This window comes from Prinia subflava, chromosome 3 (assembly GCF_021018805.1).
Source record: "Prinia subflava isolate CZ2003 ecotype Zambia chromosome 3, Cam_Psub_1.2, whole genome shotgun sequence".
In the NCBI taxonomy this organism is placed as follows: Eukaryota; Metazoa; Chordata; class Aves; order Passeriformes; family Cisticolidae; genus Prinia; species Prinia subflava.
The window spans coordinates 8,531,995-8,550,066 of record NC_086249.1 but is presented as its reverse complement, the minus strand read 5'-3'; the positions used below and the strand labels follow the sequence as shown (position 1 = coordinate 8,550,066).

The 18,072-nt window shown below is 38.3% G+C and overlaps 1 protein-coding gene and 1 long non-coding RNA gene across 3 annotated transcripts in view; one reads left to right on the top strand and one right to left on the bottom strand.

Annotated features, from left to right (window-relative positions):
• Positions 1 to 17,005, top strand: part of CXADR (CXADR Ig-like cell adhesion molecule) — a 33,540-nt gene extending 16,535 nt beyond the window's left edge. Inside the window, exons 2-8 of one of the 2 annotated variants that reach the window (XM_063393884.1) lie at positions 356 to 525; positions 1,196 to 1,400; positions 1,772 to 1,927; positions 2,907 to 3,029; positions 3,311 to 3,449; positions 3,781 to 3,967; positions 16,427 to 17,005. In XM_063393884.1, coding sequence (XP_063249954.1) covers positions 356 to 525; positions 1,196 to 1,400; positions 1,772 to 1,927; positions 2,907 to 3,029; positions 3,311 to 3,449; positions 3,781 to 3,967; positions 16,427 to 16,468 — 1,022 coding nt within the window. In that variant the 3' untranslated portion in view covers positions 16,469 to 17,005. Of the gene's footprint in view, positions 1 to 355; positions 526 to 1,195; positions 1,401 to 1,771; positions 1,928 to 2,906; positions 3,030 to 3,310; positions 3,450 to 3,780; positions 8,272 to 16,426 lie in introns of those variants that run through there. The other variant, XM_063393883.1, reaches the window with a different exon arrangement.
• The window catches only part of LOC134548807 (uncharacterized), a 25,852-nt gene continuing 15,069 nt past the window's right edge, over positions 7,290 to 18,072 (bottom strand). Inside the window, exon 2 of the long non-coding RNA XR_010079900.1 lies at positions 7,290 to 11,741. This is a non-coding gene — a long non-coding RNA (uncharacterized LOC134548807). The remainder of the gene's footprint in view (positions 11,742 to 18,072) is intronic.

The window sequence follows — 18,072 nt, the reverse complement described above, 5'->3', positions numbered from 1 at the left end:
CGATGAACCCAGATCCGTCTCCCAAGTCTCATTTCTGTCCAGGCCCCGCGGTGATAGTAAGGTGATTATATAGTGACTTGAAAACCTGCTGCTGAAAATGTTTAGCTTAGGTTTGTGTGGGACATGAATTGTGCAAAAAAAAAAAAAAAAAGGTATAGCTGGAAAGATGTAGGTGCCTGTTGGATGTAATTCCAAATGAGCAGCACGGGACTTTGCAGTGTGTGGGGTGACAGGGTCTGCACAGGCTCTCCAGCAGGTCTGACTGATGGTGTGATTTCTATACAGGAAAAGTGTGAGCACTCAGTCAACAACGGCGTGTGACTTGTTTTCAAAACATAAAAATATATCTTTTTAGGTCTGACAAGAAGCCTAACTATAACTTCAGTTGACCAGTCAATGTTTGAAAAAGCACAAGGAGAGAAAGTTACGTTGCCATGTACCTTTGAACTCTCGGAAGAGGATGAAGGCCCACTAGATATTGAGTGGGTATTGATACCAGCAGATAATCAAAAGAAGGAACAAATAGTAAGTAGAGACTTCTTTTTGCACATTGTTAATTCAGTTGTTTGAGTAGGTCAATGTATGAGTTTTGTTACTGACTTTTTAAACTTCCACCTTTCCGAGTTGGGATGCTTGTGATCTTAAATTGCTTTGAAGCACCAGTCACATAAAATCTAGTGGAAGTTTTGAAATACTAGATTAAGGATGAAATGCCAAGACATTTTTCACTATAAACTTGCCTTCTAATGAAGAACTCCCAAATTAAATACACTTCAGTTCCAAAAATCAAACTTTGCTTTTGTACCTGCGTTACCTTCTTTATTAAAAACATATTCATGAGGACTTAATTTTAAATATGTTAACTCTTTTAGTTACTAATGCTTTCCTGTCTTTTAAAGCCTTATAACATGGTTCATATTAGTAGGCAGGCTTTGCAGAATGAAATTGGAGCAATTCTAAACAGTTTTCTTTCAGTCAGAAGTCAGTGCTGACATATTGGTACTTGGTCAGGTGTTTGGTTGGAGTATATAATGCTGAGTGTGGTGATACTTCAAAGATGGATATATTTAATATCCATCTCTTTTATTGCTGGGGTTGAAACTATAGAAAGAAACTTGACAAATCAGAGACTGAATTATTTTAATTGTTTGTACACTAAGTGGATTTCTGATTCATATTTCTTTTTTCTTTATAGATAATTATGTATTCTGTAGACAGGGTTTATGATCAATATTATGCTGCTACGACTAGGCGAATGCACTTTTCTAATCTTGATCCCAAATCTGGTGATGGTTCATTGGATATCCTGAATTTAAAGGCAGCAGACACTGGCACGTATCAGTGCAAAGTGAAGAAGGCTCCTGGAGTTCAAAGCCAAAAAATACAGTTGACTGTACTTGGTAAGATAATTTCTTTTCTTAATTTTTCAATGATGCTTTTTATGTGCTTATTTCACGCTATTTTCAGTGTCTGAAATAAAAGCTCCAGTTGGGCAGTGTTGTACTGATTCTGTAGTGATTATGGTCATTATTGAGGCCTTGGGAGGGGTGGGCATAATCCTGTTCCAGGAAATGAAGGGAATGATATTTAGAATAACAAGCATTTTTAGAAGTTCTGCTCCTGACTTGTATTTTGTAGAAAAGTCTTTCTGGGGGTTGAAATGGTTTGTGGCACAAACTTTATCTTTCACAAAATGGACTGGTTACTAGAATACAACTAGTAAACATTTTGATTGTGACTGTTACTAATTCAATGATGTTTTGTTTATCAGTAAAGCCGGCACGGACTAAATGTTCCATTGAAGGATCACAGGAGATCGGAAAAGACGTTACCTTGAAATGTGTGTCACAAGAAGGATCCCCACTTTTGTCTTATGACTGGAGGAGAGTTTCTGGCGCACAGCATCTTCCTGCCACTTCCGTGTTGAGTACTGTCAAACTTCATTTATTACTCTGAAATACTTCAAAAGATTGCAGTAGTATTTTTGGCTTATCCTGACTTGTAAGCATCTGGGGGTTAGTATAACTGTATAGGAGTCAAGATTAAATGTCATGTCTGCCCTCTAACAAAACTGACTTTGAAACAAGCTGGAGTTGATTCTGGTTTTTTAATTCATGCTTTGAAGTGTTTCAAGTTGAGATTCTTACCATTAGGCTGCAGCATGATGTTCACCTGTGCCCAAATGTCAGTTCTGCTTGCTGATGGTTTTGCTTTTGTGCTTAAGTGGACAGTAGGGAATTCAGATGTGGCTTCAATTTGATTTAAAACAAGCAAAAAATCTCCAGGTTCTGCACTTTATTAGAGTATGTAATATCTTAAAAACACAGATCTCTAAAAATCACTAAAAGGAAGAACCTAATACTGTTCTTCATTTTGAACTTGACTCCTGGTCTCCTATTTGATGTCTCTTATTTCTTCTTTTGACAATGAATCAGTTGATCATTAATGTCCTTCTCTGTGCCACTCAAGACTTTAAGCTACTGTTGTTATGCTCCTTCTTTCTCCACATCCCAAATTTGGCTTATGGTAACAAAAAGGGCAATTGGCAAGGTCAGTGCTGGACAAGAATGAGTGGGAAATTGTGCAAGAGTGACTTGTAACTCACTAAAGCCCTGTTAGTTTTGGGCTTGTGAATGTAGTTTTGGGGACACTGAGTGTGTTCTGAAGAATCTAGATACTACCTAACTTATTCAGCAGGTAGAGCAAGTGAAATGTGTGAAATACATTTCTAATGGGGTAAGAGTTACAAACAATAACATTTTACAGCGTGATAAAACTGTTTTAATCTGGATGTTTTTCGAATAGCATTCTTAAGATTTGATGTATGTGCTGGTTTAATAAGATGGATGTGAAATGTAGAATTACATTTAGGACAATGGTAAACCTCTGCCTTCTGTTGTTTGTAGATAAAAATACAGGGGAACTTCTTCTGAAGAACGCCTCTCAGGAGTACTCTGGCAGATACAGCTGTGTGGCCACGAACAGAGTTGGCACGGATGAATGTTCTGTTGAGCTGAATGTCACCCCTCGTAAGTGTTTGCTGTGTAATAGTCACACGGTGTTCTTGTATCAAAACTGAGCAGTCTTTTTCTCTAAACTCTTAAAAGGTTAAAAACCCCAATGCTGTTATGTAACTTGTGGGTGCTGCTTCAAGTCTTATTGTTTTAAATGCATGTGATTGAGCACTCCCCCTCTGATTCAGTGATGTATTATTGACCTGCCTCATGTGAAACATACTGGGCTGAATGTTAAAAGAAAGGTCTTATAACTTTGAGATTTAACAAACAGTGTTGTTATTTGTCTATTCTAGCCGTAAATACAGCTGGTATAATTGTTGGAGCTATTATAGCAACTCTGCTGGGTCTCTCTGTACTGAGTTCTATCATCTTCTGTTTCTGTAAGAAGCACAGAGAGAAGAAATATGAGAAAGAAGTACATCATGATATCAGGTAAACAGTGTGTCTCTGGTTTCTGAGCAGTATTATTGGAAGATTAACTTTTAAATGTGTATTTCTGCAAATAAGTTACTTAACAGTTGAGATTTGTCTTAATCTGGAAAGCTTATTATAACACACTAATGGCTTGTCAGAGAACTTTTTGTGGTTTGTCTAATTTCAGCAAACATTTTAGAGGCTATGAATTATTGATGGTTTGAGGGGGGTTTGTTACTCTAAGGGAAAATATAAGGATATTTTTGACTACTGCATTAGAGTAGGAAAAAAACCCTGAGTATTTGTTTTAAAGTAATGGTGACTGAACTGTTTGTTTTGGTCATTTCAGAGAAGATGTTCCACCTCCAAAAAGTCGCAGTTCTACAGCTCGCAGCTACATGGGCAGCAATCGTTCTTCCCTGGGCTCAATGTCTCCCTCCAACATGGAAGCATATACCAAAACTCCATACAGCCAAGTCCCAAGTGAAGACTTTGAACGTGCTGCTGCTCAAAACCCAGCCTTTGCACCTTCAAAGGTAGCTGCACCTAATTTGAGTAGAATGGGAGCTGTTCCTGTGATGATTCCAGCACAAAGCAAAGATGGGTCGATAGTATAAAATATTATTAATTTAAAAGCTGTTTTTTAAAGTGTTCATTTTAAGTATTAGAGAAAACTACTGTGTTCCATCCCTCATTTAAACACTGGCATGAAATTTTCCTTGAAAAAACTATACAAGTTAGTTTGAAAAGCCACCAATTCTCATATTTAATTTTAGACTTATTCACATATGACCGTTGAACTATTTGCTAAAAGCATTGAAGTTCATGAATAAATATCAGACACTGAAGGTATTTAGACCTCTGGTAGGTTGCTGAGGAGGCTCTGACACTGTCAGCTAATGTACAGTTCTGAATGTGTAACAGTGAGACACAAGTGAGAAGTAACAAAAGCATTTCATGTGTAGACCATGAAGTTTTTCAGAATTCCTGAGACTTTATTCTCAGTTGTGGAATAACAGAAATATTTTAACTTGGCCACTGTCTGGTATAGTTGCAGGGGGCTGAAATACAAGGGATGACTTTGAATTCTGTTTAAATTGAGTATTTATATGGTTCTTTAACCTTGTGATGTTTGTTTGGAGTACTTGAGCTCTTATTTCAAGGACAGACAGTTATTTGATTGGTTCAATTAATTTAATTAATCTGTTCTGAATTTAAAACGGCAGTGAGTGGAAGTGTGACAGGAAACTTTGCAAGTTCTTTGAAACACAATTTTTTCTACAATAACTAATTCTGGTCCTGTCAGATAACTTAACACTTATTATCTGATGCAAGAGGTCCTGTCAGGTTGTTGGTAGAGGTACCAAAGCTCTAAAACCTACAGACCAACTGTTACTGTCCCAGTAAGAATGAATTAATGTATCTTTATACATTTATAAATGTATTTTTTAAGTTAATTGTACCTTGCATTTTCCAATGCCTGGTTAGATACTAAGGCAGTGCTCTTAGGGTTTTTCCAAAGCAATTTCCTAGAAGCTCCATGTGGATTTGATGAAACCTGTTAAATAACTGGTATTTGATGGCTATCCTCTTGCTCTAACCACTGTGGAACAACTTTTCTCAAATGCACCTAAGCAGCTGTCAGTCCTTGTTCACGATGCTAATGTCTGGCTGTAAGAATTTCAAGGAATTCAAAGCTCATTTTTTTCTTGCCTCTTTAACAACCCTAAATATTCTGAACCAATGTTCAGACTGTGGAGAGCAAGAGTTTCATGTAGGTGAGAGGAAATAAGTACCCAGAATTGTTGATACAAATCTCATATTGAAAGACTGAGAAAGCTTCTTCCCAATTTTGCAAACTTAAAGCAATACAGGAGAAACACAACAGTTTCTTGTCTTACTTTCACATGTATTTAAGGACTTCTTTAAGGTAGCTTCTGATGACTGTTATTTACCTGCAAAAGCTCCATTTAAAACTCAGTACAGTTTGAATCTGAATTCTTTCTTCCTTCCTGTTTTCTACGTTTTTTATCTTGTGCTGGGGAGCAGGTGAGGGAGAGTTCTTTTAGCTTATTCCGGCTAGGGATGTTGAACTGTAAGGTATTTTGGAAAACTGTAAATGCATTATGCTATGTGCACTGATGTTGATGAAGGAAAAACCTGAATAGCCTGTTGAAAGATGTTGGTATTATTTGTGTAGCAACAGTGAGAGAAAACATTACCCCAGACTTCTAGGTTTAGTATCTGCTTATCTGTAGCTGCCTATAGATCTGTGATGAATTCTTTGGCTTACTACTAAATGTTTGTCCTCTCTGTAAATAGGTGCACAATTTTTGGCTGGCACTATTAATGTAAAGAAATTCCCCTGCCCATGGCAGTGGTTGGTACAAGGTCATCTTTAAGCTCCTTACAACTCAAACAATTTCATGATTTTAACATACCCTTCATACTGAATTTAGAAACTTGAATGGCTATTAAATAATATAGAATTAGTTTTACACATTTGGGACTTTTTTAGATTGTAAACTGATACTGTTAGAGATCAGATTTTTTATCTTTCATGTGTGCCTTGTCAATAAACTTTGCCTGATTGTAACTTCAGTTTTTATGAAATTTCTGGTGCCTAAACATACTGTATGAACAGGTGCTTAGATGGTACAGTTCTTAAAATATGACACTGTGATCTGATTTCTTGATTCTTATGTACTATTTATACCTCTTCATGCCTATTTTTGGATGTGAACTTCAGTGTCTCTCTCTGTATTGTTCTGTATTTCAAAATGTCACTTGACTCTTCAATTGCTATGTATGATCTGAGTGTTTGTATTCCTGAAAGTTCTTCAGTTGTTGTACCAACGAGAGGGACGACTGACTTTTATTTATGTGGGAAATGATAGGTTTAGTAAATGTGCCAAACATAGCTTCTGCAGAACTATAGATGAGGAGACAACTTTTTTGCATCCAATTATTGTGTTAGAAGAGACTTCCGAGGCGTTAATCATACACTGATTGTTTACCTTGAAACTAAGGCCTTTCTTAATGAAAAGGGTATAGTTACTACAAATACAAGTTGAGTGCAAGACTAAACTGAATCACAGAGTGAGAGAGAGCTAGAAACCTAAGGAACCAGGCAGCAAACCTACTAAATTTGGTTCTAAGCCGACCTATGTGTTTTTTAGTGGTTTGAGGTTTTTTAAAAATTAATTTTTAGTTTGTTTTAGTTTGGCCTGAGACCCTGTAACTTATAGTCAGGTAAGCCCTAGTACACAGACTCAGAAACCTGTCTCAGTAAGGCACACGGAGCAGAGTTTACACATGCTTGATGCTCTGTCAGCTTGTGCAAAATAATAAATGGGCAGAAGGACAGCCTGATGTGCCCTCAGAGCCTGGCTGTTAGGCTTAGCAGCCTTGACAGTGTCTTTCTATTTATGTAATTGCATGGAAAAATGAAATAAATGGAATCCGACACAGTCCTTATCTGAAACAGAGAACCTCTGACTTGAGGTAAACTCTGCCTCAAGTTGCTGTCATCATGCCTTTTGGGGTGGATGCAACACTACTATGAAAACATAATACTGCTACTATAAATTATTTCTTTTGTCACTAGATTGTTCACTTACACTGGATTATGATTCTCAAAAGCAGCTACTGTATTTTAACAAGGACTTCTAGCTGTGTGAGAGATGAACTGGTTAAACATGTGAGTTTCTGATGTGACAGAAAGCTCTGCTGACAGAACACTTTTAGGAAGTGATGGCAGCTGATATACCAGTTAGGAGGTGGCATTTTTAATGTCTCATTTTGTTGTTTTTTTTTGTTGTTTTTTTTTTAAGGGGTGGGGGAAAGGGGGGAGGGTGGTACCATTGTGTAAATACTCTGAGCTCAAGAAACATTTAGTTAATGTCATGACTGTAAAATTGCCTGTTGAGGACTACTATATATAGAAACCCCTCAATTTTAGCATGGTGTGAATAAAGTGTTAGACTTGTAATACTGTAGAGGTTATGTTACACTTGTCCATATATTACAAGAGTTTTCATCAACTTTCTGCAGTGGGTATTTAAAGATACTTGTGTGAAACTTCCTTCCCTAAAAACAAATACTTCTTCCAAAACTGGGTGGTGCACAGAAATGCCTTGTTGGAGGGGTAAAACATGACTTTTGAAAGAAATGTACAACGCATACGTCTTTCTCAGCTCTTGATAGTCTCATTAATATTAGATGTATGCTTCCTGTTTAATAGTTCAAGTAAGACTTCTGAATTGCAAGTTTTTCTGTAATGCTCAATATTGTATATTACTGGTTTCCATGACAAGCTTTTAGTTTTGTTCTGAGCAGTGTATATATTCTGGATCACTCTAGGTCTTTGTTCCAGTCTAAAGATATGATGCTATTTGTGTCACTTAAACCCTGTTTTATACACTTGATAGGTGCTTTTTGGGGCCCTTTGTTGAATAGTCCCCTAGCACTGAGGCATAGCTCAGCTGAAATCGGAGCAATAACAACTTCCTGGGATCCAATATGTTACGATGTTACATTACACTTCTCATGCACAAAGCATGGACTTTGAACATTGATATGAATTTCAGTATGAGGTTTTTATATTCACACTTTTGGGGGAATGGTATTTTAAAATACAGGTATTGTGAGTGAATTTGTAAAAAAACAAAATCCAAAATTTTAAAATGCTGTAGTTCCATGACAGACTTGTGTACTTTTTGAAATAAAACTGTTGGAGAAAACAGTAGTCTGTCTTTATTTTAAAGCAGCACTTGTATATGGCTTCAGCTTTTTCTTTATGTAATTGGAAGTGAACTAATAAATATGGCTGTGTATACCATGCTGGCATGAATAATTTTATTTATTGCTTCCCCCCCCCACCTCCAAGGCAAGTAAAGCTTTAGATATTTTAAAAGATTCACTTTTAGGTGAGGTTTTTAATTGTAGATATAATTATTCTGAGACTTAAGGCTGGAAAGGAACTTTAGATTAGATTTCATCCCTCTTTTACATAGAACCAAAAATTCCTGATTAATCTGTCTTTTAAAGTTCAAACAAGCAAGTTGACAGCACTCAAAGTATGTTGATAAAATGCTCCATGTTTTTATTGTTAATGTGTTAATTCGCATCTCTTTCAATTTTGATGAAGCTGACTTGGGATCCTCTGCACCGCTTGGCTTTGCAAACCAACTGATGATTTTCCTCGTAATTTTACCTGAGATTAATGTGATTTCTCCAGTGTCATCTCAGGTGGAGATCCAAAATCTGGCATGGGCTCTGTTTGCATCACTGGCATGTACTCAGTTCATATAATTGGAGGCATAATTCGCTTGCATTTTCTCATAATGTATGCATGTTCATATGTTATAAAGCATGCCTATCTTCATCTGTGAATGTGTTCTGGGCCAGGCCAGATGTTCTAGTCACTTCTTTGTAGATATAAAAAACCCAATACATGTGTGCACAAGCGTGTGAAGCTAAATGGAGTACTGGTGGATAAACCTCTAGAATTTTTTTCCTTGTTTTTTTTTCTTAATTTCAAAGTAAGACTCATGCTGGAACACCAAAGGAAGCCTAATCAGAATGGAAGTTCAGATTTGTCTCTATTTATAGAGTTCTAAGAAACCTTTCTTACACTGTTTTTAACATTCATGTCAAGACTTGGGAAAGGATGGAAGTGTTTAACTTAGGGTGGCAGTTTAGTCACAGATGGCTCTTGCATGCCTCAGCTGCTCCTCAGGCCTTTCATTTGGAGGCGAGGTGACCGTGAACCAGAAGCTGAGTACTACCTCCAGCTTGTCTGTGGAATTCCAGCAAGACAGCTAGAACTCTGAGTGTCCTGACAGAACAGAGGGCACTCAGCACCTGGTGGCTCTACAGAGCCACCTTTATATGTGTATTAGACAATGCCTTGGATAAAGTGTCATAAAAGGTCCGGCTGTTTGTTTGTGTCTCTGAACACCTTGGCTGTGTCTTTTGAGCTTACTGTCTCTAATTTGTTTCCCTGATGGAGCAGCCTGAGATCTTTCAAAGCTCTATGATAATACTGATAGGCAATTACTTGCTAGGCTCTTTTAAAAAGCAGATAATCACAAGCAATTTAGCCTTGTTTCCTATCTGTAAAATTCATAAAGCAGAAGAGTTTGTGAAAAAAACAGCTGATTAAGTAGCAGAAACAAGAACAGGATGAAACAAAGCTAGGAATGTTGCCTACCTGTCCAAATCTCAGCTTATTCTAAAACTACTTTTAGCTTGTGTATTACTGTAGGTGATTTCTCAAAACATGAAAACTTGCATCTTAATATAAAAATAATGTGTGTACTTGAGTTACGATGATTCTGTTGCTCTACTTAATTTGCTTTAGGCATTTTGCAGAATGTTGCAGGCACAACTACCAGGAGAAGAGTATGAACCTTTAATTTTATAAAATAACCAGTCTGGCAGAAAACTGGCCTGGAGGATTGTGTTGTCTCCGTGTCTGACTTCCATTCAAAGCCAAGTTTCTGGAAATAGGGAGCTTTTAAGTATATTTTGATTTTTGTATCATTGGAAAGCAAAGTCACTGTCACTCTTACAAGTTGGTACTTTGAAGACTTCAGCTTTCAGCTGTTGAAGGTCAGGTTGCTTTGGATATGCAAAGTCAGTAGGATTTAGTGGCACCAGCTACTATTTGAGTCCTCATTTTTAGTAAAGTTTCTTTTGGTCAATGCTGCCTGGCAAAACAATGAAGGACAATTGTACCATATTATTTAAATAAAGCAGTGCAATTCATACAGGAGCCCTGCAGGATGCCAGGGTTGATGGATGGATCGAGGGAGGGAGAGGAGCAGCTTGGTAAGGAAGTTGAGCTTGTTGGTTACACAACGTGGTTATGTAACAGTTTTAAAAAGTGGCAATATTAGAAGAGACATTACCAAAGATAAAATTATGTGCTTTCAGATGTTAATCTAATTTTTTCTTCGGGGAAAAATCTCTGGAGGCAGTGTGTCTGCTGGGAAGCGCGGGGAGCTGCGCGATGCCTTGACAGTTGTCCCATTTCCAGGGCTGGATGCTGCTGCCCTGGGGAGCTGCAGGCAGGGCAGAAGCCCAGTGCTGTACCTGAAGGGTATTGTACTCTTTTTCCCAGAGAATTTTTCCTAATTGCAACATGGGAGAGGAAAGCAGTGAGTCTGATTGGTTTCTGTGGAGGTTTGTACCAGGGATGAGAATTCTGGAAACATGCATGGACTTTCCAAATTCTTGAAGCCTTTTCCTACTCTTGTTTGTAGCAACATCTGGTTCAGAGGTCTTCAGAGTCTGCAAAACATTTTTGCATTCAGAGTTGCTTATGTAGCCAGCATACCTTCACTGGTAAACTGCAGAGTCTTGTACTCTCCTACTATCTGTAATTTCTGCAGGTGATGACTTTGGCTGTATTACTAACAGTACTGTAGAAAGCAGCAGAAGAAAGCAGATTCTCCTGAGCACTCCAGGCAGGGCAAATGGTGACAGCTCAGCTTTTTGGTGTTCTGGGCACAAACAACTTCAGGGGTGCAGTGGTCACTTGGGTTAGAAGTTGCTATGAAGAAGTACTGAATCAGATGGTAAAGAGCTATAAAAGTAATTTAGTGCCATTAGTAAATAGCTTCCAATTATGTCAGGTTCTGTGTGATCAGGAAAGCAACTTGAGCTTTTGTTTCTTGTGGCCAGTTACTGCTGTTCAAGTGGAGGAACACCTCTTTACAACTTGTGACTTGTCCTAGTCAGTGATTTGTAATTGAAACTATTATCCCATCCAGGCATCTGAATGTCCCTATTTTGTGTCACTTGGTAATATTTTACCTGTGAAACAGCAGTTGGGATTAGTCAGATTTCAGGGAAGTGTGCAGCAGAGCATTTATTCCCGACATTTAAGGGCTCTGATTGCAGTCTCAGCCTCTCACAGATGACGACTCAGGCAGCTGAGTGGGTGGTGTTTCAAAGAAACTATTTGCTGAAGTCAAAACACTTAGGCTATGTCTTACTTAGCTGTAGGAGATCAAGATAAAATTAATTTAAGATTTCTGTTTCCTGGTACAATAGCTCAGGTGGGAGGGAAGCTGATACCTTAGACTGGGAATAAAGGCAACTGGTGGGAATACATAAAACTACTGAATTGTTTTGACTGCTGAAGAAGATGCCAATTCTGGGGCACAGCTGGTGGTTCGTGAAACATGTCAAAAAGCTTATGTTGTGGCTGCTAGCACTGCACTTCTTCTCCAGATAAATAAAATGCCCTTCCATGTCACTTCCAATCTTGTAACTGTCAAGACCAGAAACCATTCATCTCATCTGTAAAATACAAAATAAAGCTTGCAATTAGTTTATTTTCACATATTCTTCCCTCTTTCTTGTTGGTACATGAGAAAAATTCAGATTTACTAAAAGGACACAGCTTGAAATGAACTGTTTGGTCTTGCCCTGGTTTCATCCTTGTACTCTGCAATTCAAGAAGTTGCTTAGGCATTATAATATCTTTTGCTTCGGACTTGAGTTTGTGGTTTGGGTGACCTCTTTAGGTAATCTATTTAATTTAATTTAATGATCTTGTATCCCTGTTTAGGATGGGAAAACTCATTGCGTTTAAAACACAAACTTCGGAAAACAAAAATAATTCCTGTGGATTCCCATACTGCCTGCAGCCCATTTGGAAAAAAAAAAAAAAAAGGCTAAATATGAGTGCTTTGTATGGAAACAGAGTAATAAATGTTGTGTTTGGGAATTTTGAGTATCCCCCACAGCTGATGCTTTGGCAGCCTCTGTCCCCATCTCTCTCTGCCTAAACGTGACCGGCTGTTTGGTGCTCTGCAGTGACTTTCTAGGAGTGTTTTCCAACAGAAAGCTGAGGAACCCTCTAAGGTGGTGCCAGATGGTTATTTTCTTATTGCATACTCAGGAAAATAATTGAGGTGAGAAATCTGTATCAGTTCAACTTTTTTTTTTTTTAATGAATTCTAACAAAAGCTCTGGAAATGTACAGCTGAGTTATGAATGTAATTTTTGATAGGTTTCAACAGTTGTGATGAGAAACTATATCATCTGTACACACACTGTTGCTAGGATTGAAGTACATACTTTTACATCCCTTTTATTTACCAGAAAAGTAGGTGTAACTATTGCCCAGTTGCCTAGTATGAAGCAGACCTTAGAGCTTCTCATTAAAATGTCAGTATTGTTCAGACTGAAGTTAAGACCACCAATGGTGGTTCTTCATTTACAGCTCATTTAGGGGAAAAAACGATCCTCAGCTAGATCATCTATGTGTCTGCTGGTTTTCATTTAGCAGCAAGACAATGAAAATTGTGATTCTTGTGTAGATAAGCTACTGATCTTGCTAGATTTGCATACTTGAAAGGCATCAAAATTCTAGACAGCAATTCTATGTTTTTTAAAATCAAGGTTATGTTGCTACTTGAAGTATGTTAGGTGAATTATTTTAAGTATGATCTTTGCACATCTGAACTGGGTGGGCAGGCAGGAATCTCAACTAACCCACTAAAATCCTTTATTCCTAGATGAAAGGGCTGGAAGGAGGGTTACAGCCTTTATGCTCAACAGTTCCTTTTGTTGCCTATTAGAAATTAGCATAATTTCCCTGGCCCTGGTGTTACCTGAGCAAGCTGAGATTTCAACTGACAGTGAAAATTGGGTCGTTACATTCTACATGTGAATTTAATTCTGTCAACATCTCATGTCTGTGCCAGCCATATGAGCTAGTTAATTTACTGCTGGCTTTATAGTTTGTACATGGAGGGAAAATTGCTGAAGGTGCAAGGAGGCTGAGGACATCCTTAATATCTGACAGAAGCTCACTCACCAGCAATAAAAACAATAATAAAAGAATCCCAAGGCAGAGGACTTCGATTAACGAGGTGGAGAATTAGGGTTGATGTCCTGGCTCTGTCATGGCTTAGCTGAGTGGTGTTTTTCTTTTTTTTTTTTTAATTTTCTATTGGCATTGCCATTTACTCTTCGTTCATCATCTCATAGCTCATAGAATGGAGCCCTCTGTTGACTCTTCGTGACTTTTGGAACTAGGGTTTCCCATCGCACTGTCATTTGTTTTTAAAGCTATCCTTGCCAAATCTTTTCAGTCTGCACCAGATGCCCACCTAGTACTTTCTTCAATTTCTTTCATGATCTTAGGAAATTTGAAACAGATATGTTTAAAGATAGTTATCCTGATGAGACCATCTGTGGTTGTCTCTGTCCCCTGCCGCTTCCTGGTTTTTAATTCTGTCCTGACAGCAGTCACTCTTTTCTGGTGCTTCTTGAGTATTGCAGGTTGTAGGAAAAGCAGTAGTTGAGCAGATCCCATTAAGGGGGTTCCCGAGGGTGAGATCCCCCAAATGTGAGGGAATTGCCAATGTGAGGGGAAGTGTCCTCATCCCTCCTCTGGGTCACTTGATTCTCCCTCACCACCTTTTCCCTGCTGCTCACTGCAGGTGCCTTGGAAGGTGTTGTCAGAGCGAGATAATGGAAATACAGCCTCCAGATGTGTTGGGTATTCTCCTTCAGTGTTATCCTCTCACTGTATCTGAGATAGAACCAGAGAGGTGGAAAGCTCCTTGGCATCACTGGCCCTGGCGTTTGGTGTTTTATACGCTTTGCCTACAGCTTCCCACTTACAGTGCTGCCTGACCTTCCTCTTTCTATCACATGCTGCCTTCTTATTACTGACTGTGGTATGGATTTCACTACTGGAGCAGGACAGACTTTTAGGCAGGTTTTTTCTTTTTTTCTGAATGTGGTATGTTGCTTTTGATTACGCTTTTGTGGAGGATTATTCTTTTTACTGTCACTTTCTATCATATTTTTGTTGCTAACCAGTTTTACTTGTGTCTGCTTTAGGCATTAGGCACTTTAAACTACATTTCATACAGTGTGTTTCCAACTGGCTTCTGGTTTTCCAGCTTAAAATTAATGGGGTTATGATTGCAAGTACATGAGCAGACAGTAGTTTCTTATTAACTGATAGTTTTCTTTGCACGATCCAAAGGACTTACCACATCTTGTTTATAAGTTACAACACTGGGGGGGTGGATGTTTAAATTTTTTTATTATTATTTATTTATTCTTTATCACAGCTGCATGAACAAACAGCCCCTAGCTGCATGCTAAGGTTCACTTGCCAGACTGCATTTTTTCTTTATTTTTTTTTTTTTTTTTATTGCTAGAGATTTGCTTGGATGAGAAAGAAAGGCAAAGAAAATCAAGACTGAAAGTATCAGCGCACTGCAGCAAGGGAGAACAGATTTTGTTTGCCTTTCTAGGTCATTTAAACATCAAATTTTAAAGAACACTTGCTTTTCCAAACAACTGGGGTATCAAGAACTATTCCCCCATCCCAGCTCGTCTCTGTGTCATGTAGCAGAATTTTCTCCATAAGCAGGGTATGCTAATGGGCTCTTGACTCGTTCATGAAATGGAGCAAAGAGGAGCTTGATGGAGGGACATGGTTATGTGAACCCCTGCTTGCACACCTGCCCTGGCCCTGAGAAAAGCTGGATTTATAAATGTTGTGGAGTGTAAGAGCACTGTTTCTTCAGGCTCTTCCAGCAGAATGGGAAAGGATGAGCTGTGTGTGGAGCAGCTAAACTTTATTTAGAAGGCATATCCTTGCTAATTATTAACTTGAGAACTATAAATGCAAGAAGTGAGAAACAGCAGCATTGTGCAATCCATGGTGCAAAGACAGGAATACTGAAAGGACACTTCTGGCCTCAGTGTTCAGTCCCAATTAACGTGCCTCTTAATATTCCCTACAACAATAATTATGTGAACAGTAGCCAGAGTAAAGTTCAGAGAACAGCAGGTTCTCGTGCCAGGTAATAGCTTGAAATAGAAAGAAGTCAAATGTCGTGATTTCCTGCCAAGCAGAACTTGGTGCTGCTTTGAGTTACTCTCCCAAGCAAAGTTTTGGGAAGGCACTCCCAGACAGTTCCTTTTACTGTCATGTGCGACTGGAGGATTCCATTTCATGTGTAATTCTAATTGCAGTGTGACAGTGTGCAAAGAAAAAAGTGAGATGTTGCAGAAATAGCCTGAGTCAGTTGTTTTAATTACTGGCCTTATGGAGAAACTATTGTGGCATTGAGGCACGTCTTAAAAATCTGTGAGGATGGGTGTAATTATACAAAGGCCTTTAATAAGCTGAAATTCAGTAAGAAAATGAGATGTTTCCAGTAAACACAATACATCCATATACATTTGTGGATTATTAGTTAGGAAGAGTTGTTTTCTGGTGTATTATCATGTTTGCAGAATTAATATTGGTGAGTATTGGCAGCATTTAGGTAAAGGCAGCATGAAGAAGAGTGCATTTTGTAGCATGGAGATGTGGCAAAAATGCTGAGTTATCATTTTTCTTACAGTACCAGTCTCAGAATATGAACTCAAAGAATACAGAACTGATAGAGAACTGGGACACAGAATTGTGGCAGTGTGTTATACGAACACCTCTCCAGCCCAGAATTATTTTTTTATTGTCTTTGTACAAACCATTATCCCCAGAAAAGTCAATAACAGTAGTCCAGGGAACGAGAACTGATTTCTAAAGAAATGATGAAATGAGCAAGTGTGAGCAGGTTGGGATGAGGCACTTTGAGAAAGCTGAGTGTTCATGGCAGTAAACAACAGAACTGGGTAGTCCTTTCACAATGCCAAGTTACTGGTATGAAACTTAGGAAAGAGCCATTTAGTGGATTTTACTGGTACTTTAAAAGTGCAGTGCAGTAGGTATGCACTGGGAAACCCGTGAGATACTGAAAATTTCCTGTCCAGTTAAACTTGCAGTTATTTATGGTCCACTGATCAATGAAGTTTTCAATCTGCTGCACCGCTGCATCTTTTTGCTGTCAGACACTGGTATAAACCCTAATCTGAATGACCACGAGTTGGGTGATGATTTAATTACTGTGTGTTACAGTATCTAACCTCCTGTTGATATGGATTAATGATATTCTTTCTTTTTGTAGTATGACATCGCACACAAGATTGGTGACATAACAGTGGTATAAACATGAAGAAACAGGCATCAGTTTTTGCATGACTTTCCACTATGGTGAAACTGAAGTACATTATGAAGTGCTGGGGTTTTTTTACTTGATCTCAATTTAGATTCAAGATTTTTAAGTAGGCTGTATTCAGTTTTGTAAGTACCATTTTTTTTCTTTTTCATATTTTTAATGCAAAGTTTACAAAGCCAATCCTGACGTTTTTCTTACTACTTTTGTGTGTTGAAAAGCGTGCACCATCCCTTCTCTCTGCTTCCCCCACCCCATTCCTGGAGATGCAAAAAACTATGAAGTTAAACTAAATCAACTCAGGTAGCAGAAATATAGCCTTAAGCAGCAGGGTGTTAAAGAGATTGTAATCTGAAATAGAGTAGTTCTGGGTTTTCCTAGCTTTCTGGTCTGCTGATTTCATAATGAAATGTGTCATCTATTGAATGCTGTAGTGATACCCATGAGGGCTTACAAACTGTGTGCAAAATGTGCTGTTTTGAGATTGTGTATATTTTATAACAATAAAATATACTTGAACATTACAGTTAACACATGCTTCAGCATAATCTGTTGATGCAGGTGGTGTGGTAATCTGTGTCTGTGCACTTCCTTGTTCCTTCTGCTCCCCAATTTACCATTCAGGTGTCCAGAGGGAAGAAGAGTATGCTTTTTAAACCAGGCTGGTTATGGGGTCCCCATTGCCTCCTGCAGTGTGGAGACTTTGGGTATTGATTTAATAATGAAAATATTAATTTACTTAACCATTTAAGGATGAGACCACTGGAATGTGATCTAATGGGCTGGAATTTACTAAATCAATTTTTGGAGCCTGGTATCCTGTTGGTACTTGGGCATTTTTGGTAACCTGTCACAGTCCACATAAATCAGAGCACACTGAAGGACACGGGGAATTTAGGCAGTAGCAGTGAGCATCTGTAGACTCAGACCTGCCTTTAACTACATCTGCCTGTGTTGTTGAGAAATACTGGTTTCCAACTATTGTAAATACGTAGTTATTAATTTAAACTTTAATCTAGGGGCATGTATTACACTGTGGTCTGAAGGCAACCACATCACAATCCATTGTGAAACTGGTGGCTATCATGCTGAAAAGTTGTTCAATTATTTTGGCTTCTGTTGTTGAGAGGAGCGCAGCTAATTCTAGAGTAAACTCGGATGCTGTCAAGCACAAGTTCCATTTAATGAGTTTTGTCACTGCACATGAACAGTCAAGTAAAACAGTCTAAGGAAACAGGAATAACTTCTTGAGAAAAATAGAGGCGTGTTGGGTTCCTAATATCACAGTAATAATAGTCAAGTAGCCAGTTAAAAAATAAAAAAGCTCCAAATCTAAGTTCAATGTTATAATTGTAGAAAAGATACTTTGCCTTTAAGAAGCACTTGTTTTTGTGCCAAAATATTTCATTCCTTATTCTCTCCTTTGACTCCGTGCTGCCTAAACTTGTCTCTGAGTGAATCTGGCAAGAAATTAATCAGGGTAAAATTCCATTGGGATTGGTATGAAAGTTGCCTGTCAAGAAGCAGCAGCTGCTGTTCTGTTTAGTGTATGTTCTGTAATGTAAGGATTTGTAGACAGAATTTGCATTTTTTGCTAT